The sequence below is a fragment of the Mustela putorius genome, unplaced genomic scaffold (assembly GCF_011764305.1).
Source record: "Mustela putorius furo isolate JIRA1106 unplaced genomic scaffold, ASM1176430v1.1 tig00003927_pilon_pilon_pilon, whole genome shotgun sequence".
Taxonomy (NCBI): domain Eukaryota; kingdom Metazoa; phylum Chordata; class Mammalia; order Carnivora; family Mustelidae; genus Mustela; species Mustela putorius.
The window spans coordinates 6,196,122-6,211,582 of record NW_025422072.1 but is presented as its reverse complement, the minus strand read 5'-3'; the positions used below and the strand labels follow the sequence as shown (position 1 = coordinate 6,211,582).

The 15,461-nt window shown below is 32.7% G+C and overlaps 1 protein-coding gene across 1 annotated transcript in view; it reads right to left on the bottom strand.

Moving 5' to 3' along the window:
- The window catches only part of LOC101670523 (eyes shut homolog), an 858,786-nt gene that overhangs the window by 776,146 nt on the left and 67,179 nt on the right, over positions 1–15,461 (bottom strand). Inside the window, 2 exon segments of the mRNA XM_045069380.1 lie at positions 684–814; positions 1,724–1,917. Coding sequence (XP_044925315.1) covers positions 684–814; positions 1,724–1,917 — 325 coding nt within the window.

Below are 15,461 nucleotides of genomic sequence, written 5' to 3'. Positions count from 1 at the left end.
AGCTAATAATTTTTGGCTTTTATGAATATTCTAACATTTTGAGGCTGTTTACTGCCCTTCAGTAATGCCCAACAGAACTTACTTTAAGCAGCCAGATAAAAGTCAAGCAAGTGTGAAGAGTACAAATTGTACTTCCTAATGGTGTGAGTAACTATCTATAAAGCTATTTGAAATGGACTAAAATTATAGGCCCAGATAACTAGGTCACTTCTGTCATTTACAAATGGGTAACTTTTAGCAAATCCTTATTTAAATAAAGCAGTATTTCCTAAAATCCTGCCTAAAGACTCTAAAAAAACTGTCAACTGAGGTCTGCAAATTGAAGCAAGAGACAGTTTACTCTATACTCTCAAAAGATAATAATAACATTTTCTATGTATAGTAGACATACTTACATTTATCTCTTCTTTATAAACCTTTAATTATTATTGTTATCCTAAATATCTCCATTATGAAACAAAATACGTTTTACAACTCTTTGTCCAAATTATGCCTGAGGATTTCTTAGTTGTTTTTTTTTTTAAACTCAAACACATTAAATGTTTCTACTTCAATTTGAAGTAGAATATTAGATGCCGTTGAATAAAATTTAAGCTTAAAACAGAACATCCTTTTATTTTTGTCCACATGGCTTTAAAACTCATGTATTATTTGTTTAAAAATAGGAAAGTAATTAATTATACCTGCAATGATACTCCTTCTCATATTTCGTACATGCAGTATTATTCTTGCAAGGAAATGACTCACGTGGTATTTGAAGTTGTGTCTTACAAAGCTTGACTGTAAATATTGCTGAACAGATGTACGTAGTACTCTAAGAAAGATCAGAAAGTATTTTTTACAAAAGTTTTTGGATACGTCAAAAGTAATAAAAAGATTCTTACTTGTAGAGGTATGGAAACTATTTTTATAAGCATGTAGAAATTCCCTGTACAACACTGTGAAAGAATCTGTTTTCCAAATTATCACAATGTCCCCATCTCACACACTTTTCCTACCACCTGAATTCAATACTCCTCTGAGAATTAGGAACTATCCTTCCCACCACCTTGAATGTAAAAAGCAGGCTGTGACTATGGAGAAAGGGATGCTCTGTGATTTTCGAAGCCCTGTTTAAAAGGCCATATAATGTCTGCCTAATTATCTTGGGATGCCTGCTTTCAGAACCCAGCCACAATGATGTGAGGAAGCGTAGGCCTTAAAGAGAAGTTATATTTAGCGTTCTGGGTTGATAATTCCAGTTGATGGCCCAGCTGATAGCCAGTATCAACCATAAGACATGTAAATTAGGAAGACTTTAAGATATTAATATAAATTTTTAATACAAATGAAAAATGAATCTTACTAAAATAAAAAGATAGTAAGTTGTGGAAACTTTTACATTATTTCCTAATCTTATTTATGTAAATGTTAAATTCAAATGTCAAAATTTAAAAGTGTCTAAGAAAATTAAAAATAATTAAAAATAAAATTTTTACAAAATTACATTGTTCATAAGGAGAAATTTCAGCAGAAGAACAAAAAATGAAACTGAAGTTTGTTTGTAATTGGGGTTTGTATTTAAAATAGGAAAACATGAAAATCAACAAATGAAGCATCTTTTCTGATATTTCTGATTTTGAAATTTTTAATACGTTAATGAAAACTTGAATTATATTTGTACTTTTCAGATAGTATGGCGATAGTAAATATATATAAATCACTTTCTTAGATTCAGACTTACATTTGGAATATGAGTGTTGTCTGCATCATTCTGACATAGCTTTGATGAACATTTGTACACATCAGTTTCACAGTTTCCATCAAAAAATCCTTCTGGGCATTCACAAATGTAAGCAGAGCTTTTATTTTGGCAAATACTCCCTTTCCAACAAGACTGAGAAATATAACATTCCATTGACTCCTCACAGGACGCACCTTAAAGGATCACACACACAAAGAACATATGAACATAGAATAGCAAAACTCATTACAGAGGTCTCCAGAATTATTTAAAAAAAAAAAAGATTTAGCATGGCATAATTTATGTATCATAAAATTTACCCATTACAAGTCTATAATTCTGTAACCTTTGCAAATGTGTAGAGAGATCTGACCATCAGCACTATTCAATTTTAGCATATTTCCATTAGCCAAAGAAGAGCTCTTTTAATTGTCACTCTTTGTGTCCAGCCACAGGCACCATTAATTTTTCTGTCTCTATATATTTGCTTTCTTTGTGCATTTCATATAAATGGAATGGTACAATATGTTGTCTCTTGTGTTTGGTTTCTTTCGCTTGAGATAAAGTTCTTAAGAATTTGTCATGTTGTATCTTGTATCAGTATGTTACATGTAATTCACTATGTATACATTTTGTCTATTCCTTTATCATTTGGTAAACATTTGGGTTGTTTCCACTTTTTAACATTTTTTTACTGAGCCATAAATGACATATAACATTATAGTACTTTTTTTTTAATTTGGTAGAATTCCCCTCTGAAGCCAACATTACTTTGTTTTTAGTTTTTTGTTTTTTAAAGATTTATTTATTTATTTGTCAGAGAGAGAGAAAGAGAGAGAGAGAGAGCAAGAGAGTACCAGCACAGGCAGACAGAGTAGCAGCAGAGGCAGAGGGAGAAGCAGGCTCCCCACCGAGCAAAGAGCCCGATGTGGGACTTGATTCCAGGATGCTAGGATCATGACCTGAGCCAAAGCCAGCGGCTTAACCAACTGAGCCACCCAGGCATCCCCAACATCACATTAGTTTTAAGTGTACAACATAATTATATATGTGTGTATGTGTGTGTGTGTGTGTGTGTGTGTGTATGACGATCACCACTATAAGTCTAGTTAACATTCATAACCACACATAGTTACAATTTTTTCTTGTGATGAGAACTTTTCAGATCTACTCTCTTGGAAACTAACTTTTATGAAATGAATTCATGCACAAGTATTTGGGTGGATATATACTTTCATATCTCTTATAAAAATTTCTTTGTGAAGTGTATGGTAAATAGCTGAGTAACTTTTTAAGAAACTGCCAAACTGTTTTACAAAGCGGCTATGCCATTTTACATTCACATTAGCAGTGTACAAGATATCCTGCCTCTACCCATTCTTGCCAACATTTTATATTGCCTATCTTCTTTATTATAGCTGTTCTAGGGGTGTGAAATCATATCATCTGTGGTTTCAATTTGCATTTCTATGAGTAACAATTTTGAGTACCTCCTCCTTATTTATTTGTATAAACATTTGTATATCTTCTCTAATGCCATTTCTTTTGGTACATGTAGACTGTAAACATTGTATTATTTATTTTCCTAATATTGAGCAACAAGTGATTTTTGTATATTCTGAATACAATTTTATCATGAAAAACATGACCACAAATACTTTGTCCTTTTCTTGCTGGGACTTTTCATGTTCTTAGTTAGTGACTTTTTTTTTTTTTTAAGATTTTATTTATTTATTTGACAGACAGATCACAAGTAGGCAGAGAGGCAGGCAGAGAGAGAGAGGAGGAAGCAGGCTCCCTGCTGAGCAGAGAGCCCGAAGTGGGGCTCGCTTGATCCCAGGACCCTGGGATCATGACCTGAGCTGAAGGCAGAGGCTTTAACCCACTGAGCCACCCAGGCGCCCCTTAGTGACTTTTTGACAGGAAAGTTTTAAGACCAAATTACACATATTTTTTAGTTTCATTAAATACAACTTGTAATGTTTTCTTTAATAGATTATGCTTTTAGTGTCACATAAGAACTTTTTGTCATAAAGGTAATAAAAATTTTCTCTTATTTTTTTTTCAGACGTTTATGATTTTAGTTCTCAGATTTAGAACTCTGATCAGTTTGAGTTTTTTTTTTAATTTTTTGTGTTTTGTTCTAATATGGTGTGAGACAATGAGTTATTTCATATATATTTTTATTTTAAATTAATTAATGTTGAAATATAATTGCTCCAGTAATTTTTTTAGAGATTGCCCTTTGTCCATTTAATTGCCTTTTTTACTACTTTGAAAATCAACTGGCCATAAACATAACAGTTTTTTTCAGATTCTCATTTCTGTCCCACTGGCATATATACTTCTCTATATGTAGTAAAACACACTATCTACATAAATGGAGTTTGATAGCAAGTTTTGAAATTAGGCAGTCATCCAATTATTTTTCTTTTTTTGTTGTAGTTGGTTTTTGTTTTTGCACTTCCACATAAAATTTTGTATTAATTTGTCAATTTCTACACAAAAGCCTGGTGGAAAAGTGATAAATATTTTAATGAGTCAATGGATAAAATTGGGAATATTTGTCATATTAACAATATGAAGTTCCAATCAATGAATATGAAGTATCTCTTCATTAGTTTAGGTTTTCTTTCATCTTTCTCAGCAAAGTTGTGGAGTTTTCAGTTAAAGTCTTGCGTTTAATTAACTAAATTTGTATCAAAGCATTTATTCTTTTGATATTATTGTAAAGGAAATATCTTATTTTGATTTTATAGATTTTGTTGCTAGTATATAGAAATGCAATTAACTTTAGTATGTTATCTTGTATTCTGCAAACTTGATTAATTAGTCCGGTAGTCTTTTTTTTTTTTTTTTTGATTCCTTAGGATTTTCTACATATGAGATATTGTCACATGTTAATCAAGATAGTTTTACTTCTTTCTTTTCAACCTGTATTTTCTTTTGTCTCCCCATCAAACAATCTGGGACATCCTGTACAATGTTAACTACAAAGGATGAAAGAGGACATCACTTTTGTTTTCATTCTAAAAGGAAAATTTGTCAGCTTGACATTATCAGTATGATATTAACTGGACAATTGTCATAAATATTTTTTATCAGGTTGAGAGAGATTTTTTTTAATTTGTTTAAGTTTTTATAATAAATGTGTGTTACATTTTTTTCAAATGTTTTTTCTATCTATTGAGAGTACTGTATGGTTTGTTCCTTTTTTTTTTTTTTTAGTAACATAGTATCAAATTTATTCATCTCTCAGATGTTAAACTAATTTTGCCTTCTGGGGAAAAACTGCATTTTGTCAGAGCACAAAAATTAGTTTTATATGTTGCTGGATTGGATGTACTCTTATTTTATTGAGGATATTCAATTTATATTCATAAATGATACTCGTTTTTAGTTTTCTTGTCTTGTGCTGTCTTTTCCTGGTTTTAGTATGAGAATAACATCAGCATCATAAAATGAATTAAAAAGTATTCATTTTACTTCTTTTCCTCCTTTTCTCTGTGAATGGTTTGTAAGGACTTGTACTAATACCTTCCTTATTTGCTAGGTCTATACAGGTTTTCTATTTCTTCTTGAGACATTTTTAGTAATTTGTGTCTTTCTAAAATTGTCTATTTAGTTTAGTAGTCTAATATGTTTGTATAATGGTGTTCACAGTATTTCCTTATGATCCATTCATTTTGAATGATCACTAATAATGTGCCCACTTTAAACACTGGTTTTATCAATGTGTGCCTCCCCTTATTTTTTCTCAGTTACTCCAACTGAGGATATATTCATTTTATTTTTCTAAAATATCAAAGTTTGGTTTCATTGATTATTCTCACAAGTTTTAGTGATTTTTCCATTAATCATTTCCTTTCTTTTGTCTGTTTGTGGTGCAATTTATGTTCTTTTTCTAGTTAGTTAAGGTAGAAGCTGAGAATATTGATTTGAGACCTTTTTTTTTTTCATTTTTAAAGATTTTATTTATTTATTTGAGAGAGGGAGATGGAGAGAGAGAGAACAAGCCATGGAGAGGCAGAGGGAGAGGAAGAAGCGACCTCCCCACTGAGCAGGGAGCCCAATGTGGGGCTTAATCCCAGGACCCTGAGATCATGACCTGAGTCAAAGACAGATGCTTAAACACTGAGACACCCAGACATCCCTCAAGATTTTTTCTTTTTTAAAGTAGGAATTTAGAACTATGTATTTCCTTATAATCATTGTTTTAGCTACATTTAATAAGTTTTGATATGTGTGTGTGATTTCTTCTTTGAACAGTTTATTTTAAAAATTTGTTTAGTTTCCAAATATTTTGAGATTTCCCTGAAGTTTCTGCTGTTGATTTCTAATTTAATTCTCTTTAAGGTTTGTAAACACATATTGTCTGAATTTTATTTTATTTTTTCTTCTGTTTAGTTGTTTTAATGAATACAAATCAGAGGTTTAATTTTAAAAATATATTTTTACAATGTTGTGCAACCATCCCCACTACATAATTCCAAAATATTTCAATCACCTCAACAAGAAACCCCATGATTATTGATAATTTTCAGCTGCCCTTTCCTCAATGTCTTTGCACCCACTAATCTCATTTTTGTTTCTATGGATTTGCCTTTTCTGGCCTGAATTTTAAGTCTTTCAGATTTATTGAAACTTATTTTATGGCTATGTTCATTTGTTTATATATTGGCTACCAATAGCAAAGTTAAGCAAGTTCATGTTTGGTACTTGCCACAACATTAGAATGAGTGTCTCCGTAAAGTCTATGCCCTGGAATAGTCACTTATCTCCTTCTTGTCCCCACACTGATAAAATCATGTGAATAGAATTAATAAAGTAATGGATGTTATTAAGGCCTAGAAGTTGCACTGCAGCTTTTATCAGACCTGGATCATTAGGTGTTTCACTGCATAGTTGAGAAAATTTTGTAAGATTGGATTCAATCTGTTGTCATAAGGCACATTATAGTGGCAATAAAAAGTAACTACAGTAGTGCCTTAACAGTTTTTGCTATATCTGTTAATTCCTAGATTTAAAAAAATTTACTTTTTTATTCTTGTGAGCCTGAACAGGGCTTTGGGTTATTCACATATGTTAGAGCTGAATGGAGAAGTATCTGACTTTCTGTTAAAAATTGCACAGGTGGCCCCAGAAATTATCCATAATTTTTTTTTAAGATTTTTTTTTTTATTTGACCTAGAGAGAGATCACAAATAGGCAGAGAAGCAGGCAGGTGCAGGGGGTAGGGGAAGCAGGCTCCCTGCTGAGCAGAGAGCCTGATGCAGGCTTGATCCCAGGACCCTGAGATCATGATCTGAGCCAAAGGCAGAGGCTTAACCTACTGAGCCACCCAGGCAACCCTCCACAGAAAATTTTTAAAAGTGTTTGTTTTCCAGGTTCATAAACCTTATCAACCAATTCACTATATACTCCAAAGCTAACAAGCATGTATCATGTTCATTAGAAAAAAAATATTTATATCAAACCCATTCATTATTATGTGAATAGGAACATCAAGAAACATTTAGTTATGAAAAATTAAATTACTTAGCAACAGTATGAAAGACAAAAAAAATCCCACTTAAATGACATGTTGCTAATTCATTTGAAGTTTGGGTTGTGAATTAAATTCTAAAATATAACAACATAAAGATAGTATGAAATGTTGAGTGACCACACCATTGACATTATTATATTAAAATAAAGCAACTTTTAATTTCAGGAAATCAGTACATAAATAATTATTTTGCTCACACAAAGAAATGAATATTTATTTCTCAACATTCTATATTAACATCATATTCTTCTATTCAATAATTAAATATAGGGAATGACAATTATATTTAAGACAAAAATATTAGCATCATGGTAGGAAATTTTGTGCATGATATTGTCTTATATGTATGTAATCTTAGCATTTCATATAGAATAAGCATCCATATTTTTTTTTATAAATTCCTGAAGACAAAGCTGCGATTTACAAAGAGCCATAATCGTCCAGTTTGTATTTGCATTTTCTTCTAAATTAAACAAATTTTTCTAGAGATTAAGCAACTTGCTACATGTCACATAATTGCTTAAATAATGACAAATTAGTAATAAAATTTTGTGCATTCCACCTAATCCCATTATAACTCTATGTTCTTTCACAACACTAGATTAGTTCTGTAAAAAAAAAAAGGTAAAAGACTCAAATATAAATTTATTTTAACATTAGTCCAATATTACAACTCTACTGTACAACATTGTGTTGTCCAACATTATATGTGGAATATTTAAAAAGATACAAAAATAATTATTTACTTGGCTTCTTCTACAAACAAAATTATATAGTCTAAACACGAATCCTTTGTCATGTATGCAGTTTGCAAGTCTGTTGTTTATCTTTTCATCCTCTTAATGGGGAATTTCTAGATAAAAATTTTTGATGACTTTGACTTTATTTATTTATGCATTTATTATTTTTTCATGGATTGTGTTTTGGCATCATGTCTAAGAATTCTCCTTCAGTCACTATGTTCTGAATGTTTTCTGCTATAAAACAGTTGTCAAAACAACTAGGCTTATTTTTGTTAATAATGTCATAGTATATGACATAGCATATGAAAAGTAGCAAGTTAAGAATATAAGAAGATATACTGCATGGGTAATTAAGAAATATAAAGAATATTAATTACGTGTGATTGTGTTGGTGGTGGTGTTCTTTAAATAGAAAGTGGTTGCTTCTAAGACATTAAAGTTGCAGCCCAAACTGTGATTTCCTAAACACTAATCAAACTGTACTTAAGAAGCTTCACATATGCTATTATTCAAAAGAGAACGGCAAGATTCAGGGAAATGTACTCTTTCTTGTGATCTGATATATTGCCCTTCATGGATGTTTTGTGCAAAATAGATCATGAAGAAGGGAGATGATTTCTCAGAAAGGAATGGATTTTGGAAATGTCATTCATCATAGATTAGTACTGTAAAAAAAAGTCAAGATTCACAAGGATGAAAAGAGGCTCTTCCCTTGGCCTCAGGAACTTGAGGTCTGGATTCTAATAAAGGACATATATTTAGGCTCTCTTGTTGAGCAGAAATTTAAGTGTTCCCCTAAGAGCAGGTCCTGACCTCATGGCCAACTGGGAATTTGTATGAGCCAGTCTAAATGTTGTCCAACTCATCTAGTGTCTAAGCATACATTTCCTGACTTAACTTCTCTTTATTATCCTTTCAGTAATGCCATATTATGTATGTGATGGTGTGGATTTAGCATTGCTATGGATAATTAAAAATAAATTTTTGCACATACTTGGTGCAAAGTAGCATGGGATAGTAGCAAAGAATCACAGCGGCCAGAAATCATCAACCAATCAACCAAATAGTGGAGAAAGACTCAGCAGCCTGGTAGCTGATACCTCACTAATGACAATCAGATTGATTTATGTAACACTGGCAGAGAGAGTAAAGCTTATCAATTCTTCCAAAGGCTATCTGAACTTCTTACCCACCCATATATGTTCTAGACAATGTAATCTTTTTAGAAATTCTGGGCATCTAGCCCAAGCCAAAGCCTTTAAGCACTAATATACTTCCTTCCATCACTCACCTTCATGCACTGGCAACCTGGAGGTCACATGTTCTAGTTGGTATATCTAAAACATTTCATTAGACTGGATTACTGAGTTGCTACTTGGAAAAGGTTTACCCTGCAGAGGCACCAGGTATACAATAACCTCATTGTGAAAAAAAAAAAAAAACAAAAAAACCCTGGTTTAAGGAGTATTACTTAATTCAACATGACCCAGCCTAATATGATCATTACAAAATATTTTAAATATTTTATTAAATTGGGTTCTGCTATAGCAAGAACTTAAAATTTATGGCATAAGTTTAATGAGTGGTAAGCAGCGAGGAAATGTGAAAGGGTGAAAAGTTAATAATCCACATTATAAAGTATCACCTGATGTAACGTGAGAGAAACTTGAATGCATGCTAATTTAATAAGTAGAGCAGGGGCGCCTGGGTGGCTCAGAAGCCGCTGCCTTCTGCTCAGGTCATGGTCTCAGGGTCCTGGGATCGAGTCCCGCATCGGCCTCTCTGCCCATCAGGCTCTCTGCTCAGCCTGCTTCCTCCTCTCTCTCTGCCTGCCTCTCTGCCTACTTGTGATCTCTGTCAAATAAATAAATAAAATCTTTAAAAAAAAATAAAAATAAGTAGAGCAGAAGAGGTTGAAAAAAACAAAGCAAAATTAGTAGAATGTTTTCGTTGTTATTTACTGGTTATGGCAATAAAAATACAAAAGTAGATGTACTAGGGACTATTTGCAAACACAAATATGAGAATTGGTGTACTGGGAATATTAGGGTCCAATATTGGGAATGAAAATTAAGAATGACCATTTATAGGTATGGATTAGTGTGGCCTAGAGTATATAGGTTCTATTTCTATTTCTTCATTCTATTAAAGTGTTTGTGTAAGTCACCATGTGAAAATAAACCATTTTATATCAAAATATGGGGCATTTAAAAAAATGTTCCATGTAAAAACAATTACTGGAGTGTAAATGCAAGTGTAGGCAACACATCTTTCCGTCTTACACTTATTAAAACTCTGAGGCACATGTTCATTGTAAGCTGATGATGAATTTGAAGAGAATGTTACATTTTGCTTTTGTTATGTTTTATACAAGCAGCCACATAAAGCACAAATCATGCAGAAACTTTAAGGAAGTATGATATATATCTAAAAAAAATAGCCTACTTAGTAGGAGCAACTTAGCAATCTGAATTTAATCCAAATATAAACTCCATTCAGGTGGGTAATTTTGTCTGTTAACTGACTTCACAAGCAAATAAAATAGTGCTTATTTTTGTTCACTTTAGAATTTCTCCTCTAAGTGTTAGTAAATGCAGACTCTTGTATAGGAATTAATATTTCTGATCATAAAGGAGGGTCATGGGGATAGCTAGGTGGATATACTGACACCTGATTTTCCCAAGATGAGATTACCTCCTGTCTTCTGGCGGCTTTAATTCCACAAAACTCTGACTAGCATTACCATTGACTGTGCTTACTTTAGGATTTTCTTTTGTCCAAATGCTCACTTCTGAGAGCTATTTTTGGTTCCTTTTTAAAATCTTTCTTTTTCTCCTCTAAGTCCTCCTTGCATAGAATTAGCCTATGCCTGTATTTTCTCTGATTTTCCTTATAGATTTCTTGTCTACACTGATTTTTTTCTGAAATAGTTATCCCAACTGTTCCTACTGGTGTTTTTAAATTAATTTTCTTAAAGATTGTCTAGTGACCCAGTCTTACAAGTTTGACTCTGATCTTGGAATATCTCCAAGATTTCAAAATAGGCAGAGCTACTCTTTCCGCTGCCAAAGTATGTTATAGTGAAATGTTTCAACCCATGTTTTTTTCTGTCTTGGCTTTTTAATCTATCGGATACAATCACCTCACAATTTTCCCAGGATTCCTGAAAAAAAGAGTCTGATAATAGTCTCCATTTTACTCCCCAGCAATACCATCGTTGTTCATTTTAAGCAAATGCTTAATGGAAAGATAAATATATAAATACTACACTCCTAAATTAATCAGACTTTTCTTACTTAAACATGCTCTTCCCCACAAATATGAAATAAGTAAAACAATATTCTGATTCAGTAATTTAGATTAATGCTGTATTTACCAATACTCATATTGTATCAATAATCTAGTAATATACAAAACAGATTTTGACCTCATGAAATCATAAATTTACATAGAAATAGAATAGATGTAAAAGACAAGTAAATGAATGCATAGTATGTTTAATGGTGATAAATATTATGGAGAAAAAGGAGGCAGTGTGTTTGAAATAAGGAGTTCTGGAGGGTATGGTCATTTTGTATAGAGTGGTCAAGGAAAGCCTCAATGATGAGGGGAATAACATACCTGTAGAGAGAGGCTTATGGCTATTTTGCAAAGGAGTAATTTGAACACAACTCCCCTCACCTTGATACATTTTTTTTTATTTTTTAAAGTACATATCACCTTCTAAATTAATATGTATCACCTTCTAAAATAATATATAGCATAAAGATTTGTTATATTTGTGACTTAATGCCTTCATTCAAATATAATCTCCAATCACATAGGTAATTTTGTCTGTTTTGCTAACTGAGATTTCATAAGCAAATGCAATGCTGTTGCCCCACAACAAACTTTCCATAAGTACTTGTTGAATGAATGCGTGAGTGAATAAATGGACAAAGTACACTTCAGCAGACACAACAGCAAGTGTAAAAACTGAGTTGAGGATATCCTTACGGTTTTCAAAAGCAGAAAGAAAGCTAGAAGACTGAGTCAATAAGAGGATGCAAAATAAAATGCCTTTTATTTTTAATTTTATGGAAACACAATGGAGCATTTGGGGCTGAGGTTTGGCATAATCTCACATTTTTAAAAGATTACCTTAAAAGTAGATTATATATGGTCAAGAAGGAAAACAGAGAGATTGGGTTTTAGATTACTGTAATATTCCAGACATGACATTATGGAAGTTGGATTAAGATACTAATGAAGAGGACAGTGAGAAAAATCACACTCTAAATATATGTTGGAGATAAATACTGCTAGATTTGCTGATAGATTTAAAAGAGAAGAAAAGATAGGTATACTCATTTTTTTTTTTTTTATTGTGACCAACCATGAGGTGAGGTAGGTTGGTTATTGGCTGGTTGGTTGATTGTTCCCCCTGCCCCCTCCCTGAGATAAGAAAATGGGATTTGGGAGAAGAAAGTAGAATTTAGTTTTAAACATGTTAATTTTGAGATCTATATTACACATATGAGTGAAGATATCTTATAGACAGTTAATCATAGTGATCTGGAGTTTAGGAGTAAAGCCTGAACTGGATATTTAAGTTGAGATTCTCCAGCATATAAATAGTATTTAAATCCAAAAGACTGGAATGGATTTCTGAAGAAATAAATGTGGATAGAGAAGAGAGTTTTGAAGTTTAATTCTTGGCGCATGTCAATATACAGTAGGAATTGTAGACCTAAAGAAGTATCTGAAAAAGGATGGAGAAGAAATAACCAAGGAGTAAGGAAGTAGGTGATAAAAGAGTGTGGCACACAAGAAGTTGAGTGAAGAAATACATCAAAAATACAAAGTATATCAAATGCTGCTAATAGCTAAAATAAGATAAATAATTAAACTGAACTAATTAGAAATTATGTTTAGCAATAGAGTTTTAAACAGCCATTAGTAGGATGTTTCTGTGGAGTAGTGAGCAAATACACTTGCTTGGGAGCACCTGGGTGGCTCAGTGGGTTAAGCTGCTGCCTTCGGCTCAGGTCATGATCTCAGGGTCCTGGGATCGAGTCTTACATCGGGCTCTCTGCTTGGTGGGGAGCCTGCTTCCCTCTCTCTCTCTGTCTCTCTCTGCCAGCCTCTCTACCTACCTGTGATCTCTCTCTGTCAAATAAATAAATAAAATTAAAAAAAAAAACAAAACAAACAAAAAAACACTTACTTGTGTGGGTTAGAGAGAGAATGAGAAGGATGTATAAAACCCCTGGTTATTCAAAGTTTAGTAATCTCTGACGTGGTAGCATCGAAATTTCACCTGAAGTCTCTTTATAAATGCTGAATACCAGACTCCACTGAAGGAATACCTGATTTTACCTAAAGTCCCAAATGATTAATATCTAAAGTAAAATTTATGGAGCACTATTCTAACAACCTCTTTTAAGTTTTATTTTATGAAGAACAGTGATATGAGGTAGGAACCAAAGAGGTATTTGGAATCTTTCAAAGCAAGTTTGTGAAAAGATGGGGGGTTGAACTGTTTAGGGAGGGAAGATTAACAATCGATACAGGAAAGAGGATGGTTTCTGGATTAATGTATTCGAGTAGGGTAGAAAGACACATGGGATCCTATCCACAGGTAGAAGGATTAGCTGCAGGTGGAAGGCACCATTGTATGAAGAGAGACTGAGTTAGACAGGTAAAAAATTAAGTTGATGGAGTGTGTAGGCGAACCCTGAAAGTCTTTTTCTTATTGCTTCTAAGTTTTGTTGAAATGTGAAACGAAGACCTCAATGGAGTATAATTAAAGAGGTGGAGGTTTGAGGAGAAAAGGTAGGTATGATAGGTTGTCAAGAATATTGAGAGAATGCAATATTAAACAAAAATTATAGATATCAATAATTATTTTTATTTTATTTTTTAAAAATTATTTATTTGACAGAGAGAGACAGCAAGAGAGGGAACACAAGCAGTGGGAATGGGAGAGGGAGAAGCGGACTTCCTGCGGAGCAGGGAGCCCAGTGTGTCACTCGATCCCAGGATCTTGGGATCATGACGGGAGCCAAAGGTAGATACTTAATGACTGAGGCACCCAGGTGCCACAATAATTGTCATATTTATATAAAAAAATAAATAAAAGTAACACAAAACCATACACACAAAACCCAAATACTTTAAACTAAAATATTTAAGCAAAAATTCTACTAAATCAGCTAAGTAACTTTCATTTTAATGAAAATCATAATGGGGCTTCTATAAAACAAACTAGCTCTGCTATCCAAAGGACGTGCATGTATCCATTAAAAAAAATCACAATGAGTGGAAGATCATCTCATTTTATTGTTATTTCAATAAGTTCTTTTGGTCAATCCTCTAATGAAGTGTCAAAAATTTCCGAAGCAATTCTGTGTAAAATAATGCAGTGCAGTTAGTTGGATATTTTATTCATGTAAATTCATTTCAGCCTACTTTCATGTAAGAATGAAGCTATTGTACTTGAAGGATAGGCCACACAAAGGCATCACCCATGGAAAAGTAATTTGTCTTTCATTCCTATAGGAAAAGGAAGAAATGGTTGCTAAGAGCATTTTGCAAAGACTAGAAAAGTAAAGTAAGTAGCAAACACAAGAAAATTAGAGAAAAATAGCTAACTTGTTGACCCATGTTTGATTATAGTTTTAAGACTTGTCAAGATGAATAATTGATTCAAAAAAGGAATATTCAATGTAAATACTTAATATTCATTTATCCCAGAAGTAATTGTGTAAAGGATTTATATTTAGATATTTTGGTAAATAAATAAGGACTTTTAAATTATTTATTTTATGCACACTTTAACAAAAACCATTTAAGTACTCTTATTCTCATGTTATTCATTTCAATAATCATGCATGGTGTGAGATTTTTTTAACAGTTAAGAATACCAACTTTGTTAAGTTCCTAATGTGTAGCTCTCACTCCTCTGCTCTTCCACTCAAATTAGTAGGATTGAGCCTAAACCCTATTACAGAGATGAACTAGTATTTTCCTTTACAGCAAAGATCTGTGTATTTATTTTCTCTAAAGAGTCAGAGAATAATTATTTTAGACCTTGTGGGCCTTAGGGTCTCAAACTCTGCTATTGTATCATGAAAGCAGCTGTAGACGATGCATGGGAATGACTATTTTATTTTTTTAAGCACTTTATTAGTACTAACCTAAGCAATTTTGTGAGATAGACATTGCCATTAACCTATTGTTACAAAGCAAATGTTTGTGTCTCCCCCAAATTCTTATGTTGAAACCTTTTCCCTGATGTGATTGTATTAGGAAGTAGGGACTTTGGAAAGTAATTAAAATTTAGGATTAGATGAAGTTATTAGGCTAAAACCCTCATGAATGGGATTAAGGTCCTTTTATAAAAGTCAGGAGCTGCTTTTCCTCTCTGCTCTCAGTCATGTGAGGATACAATGAGAAATTGGCAGTC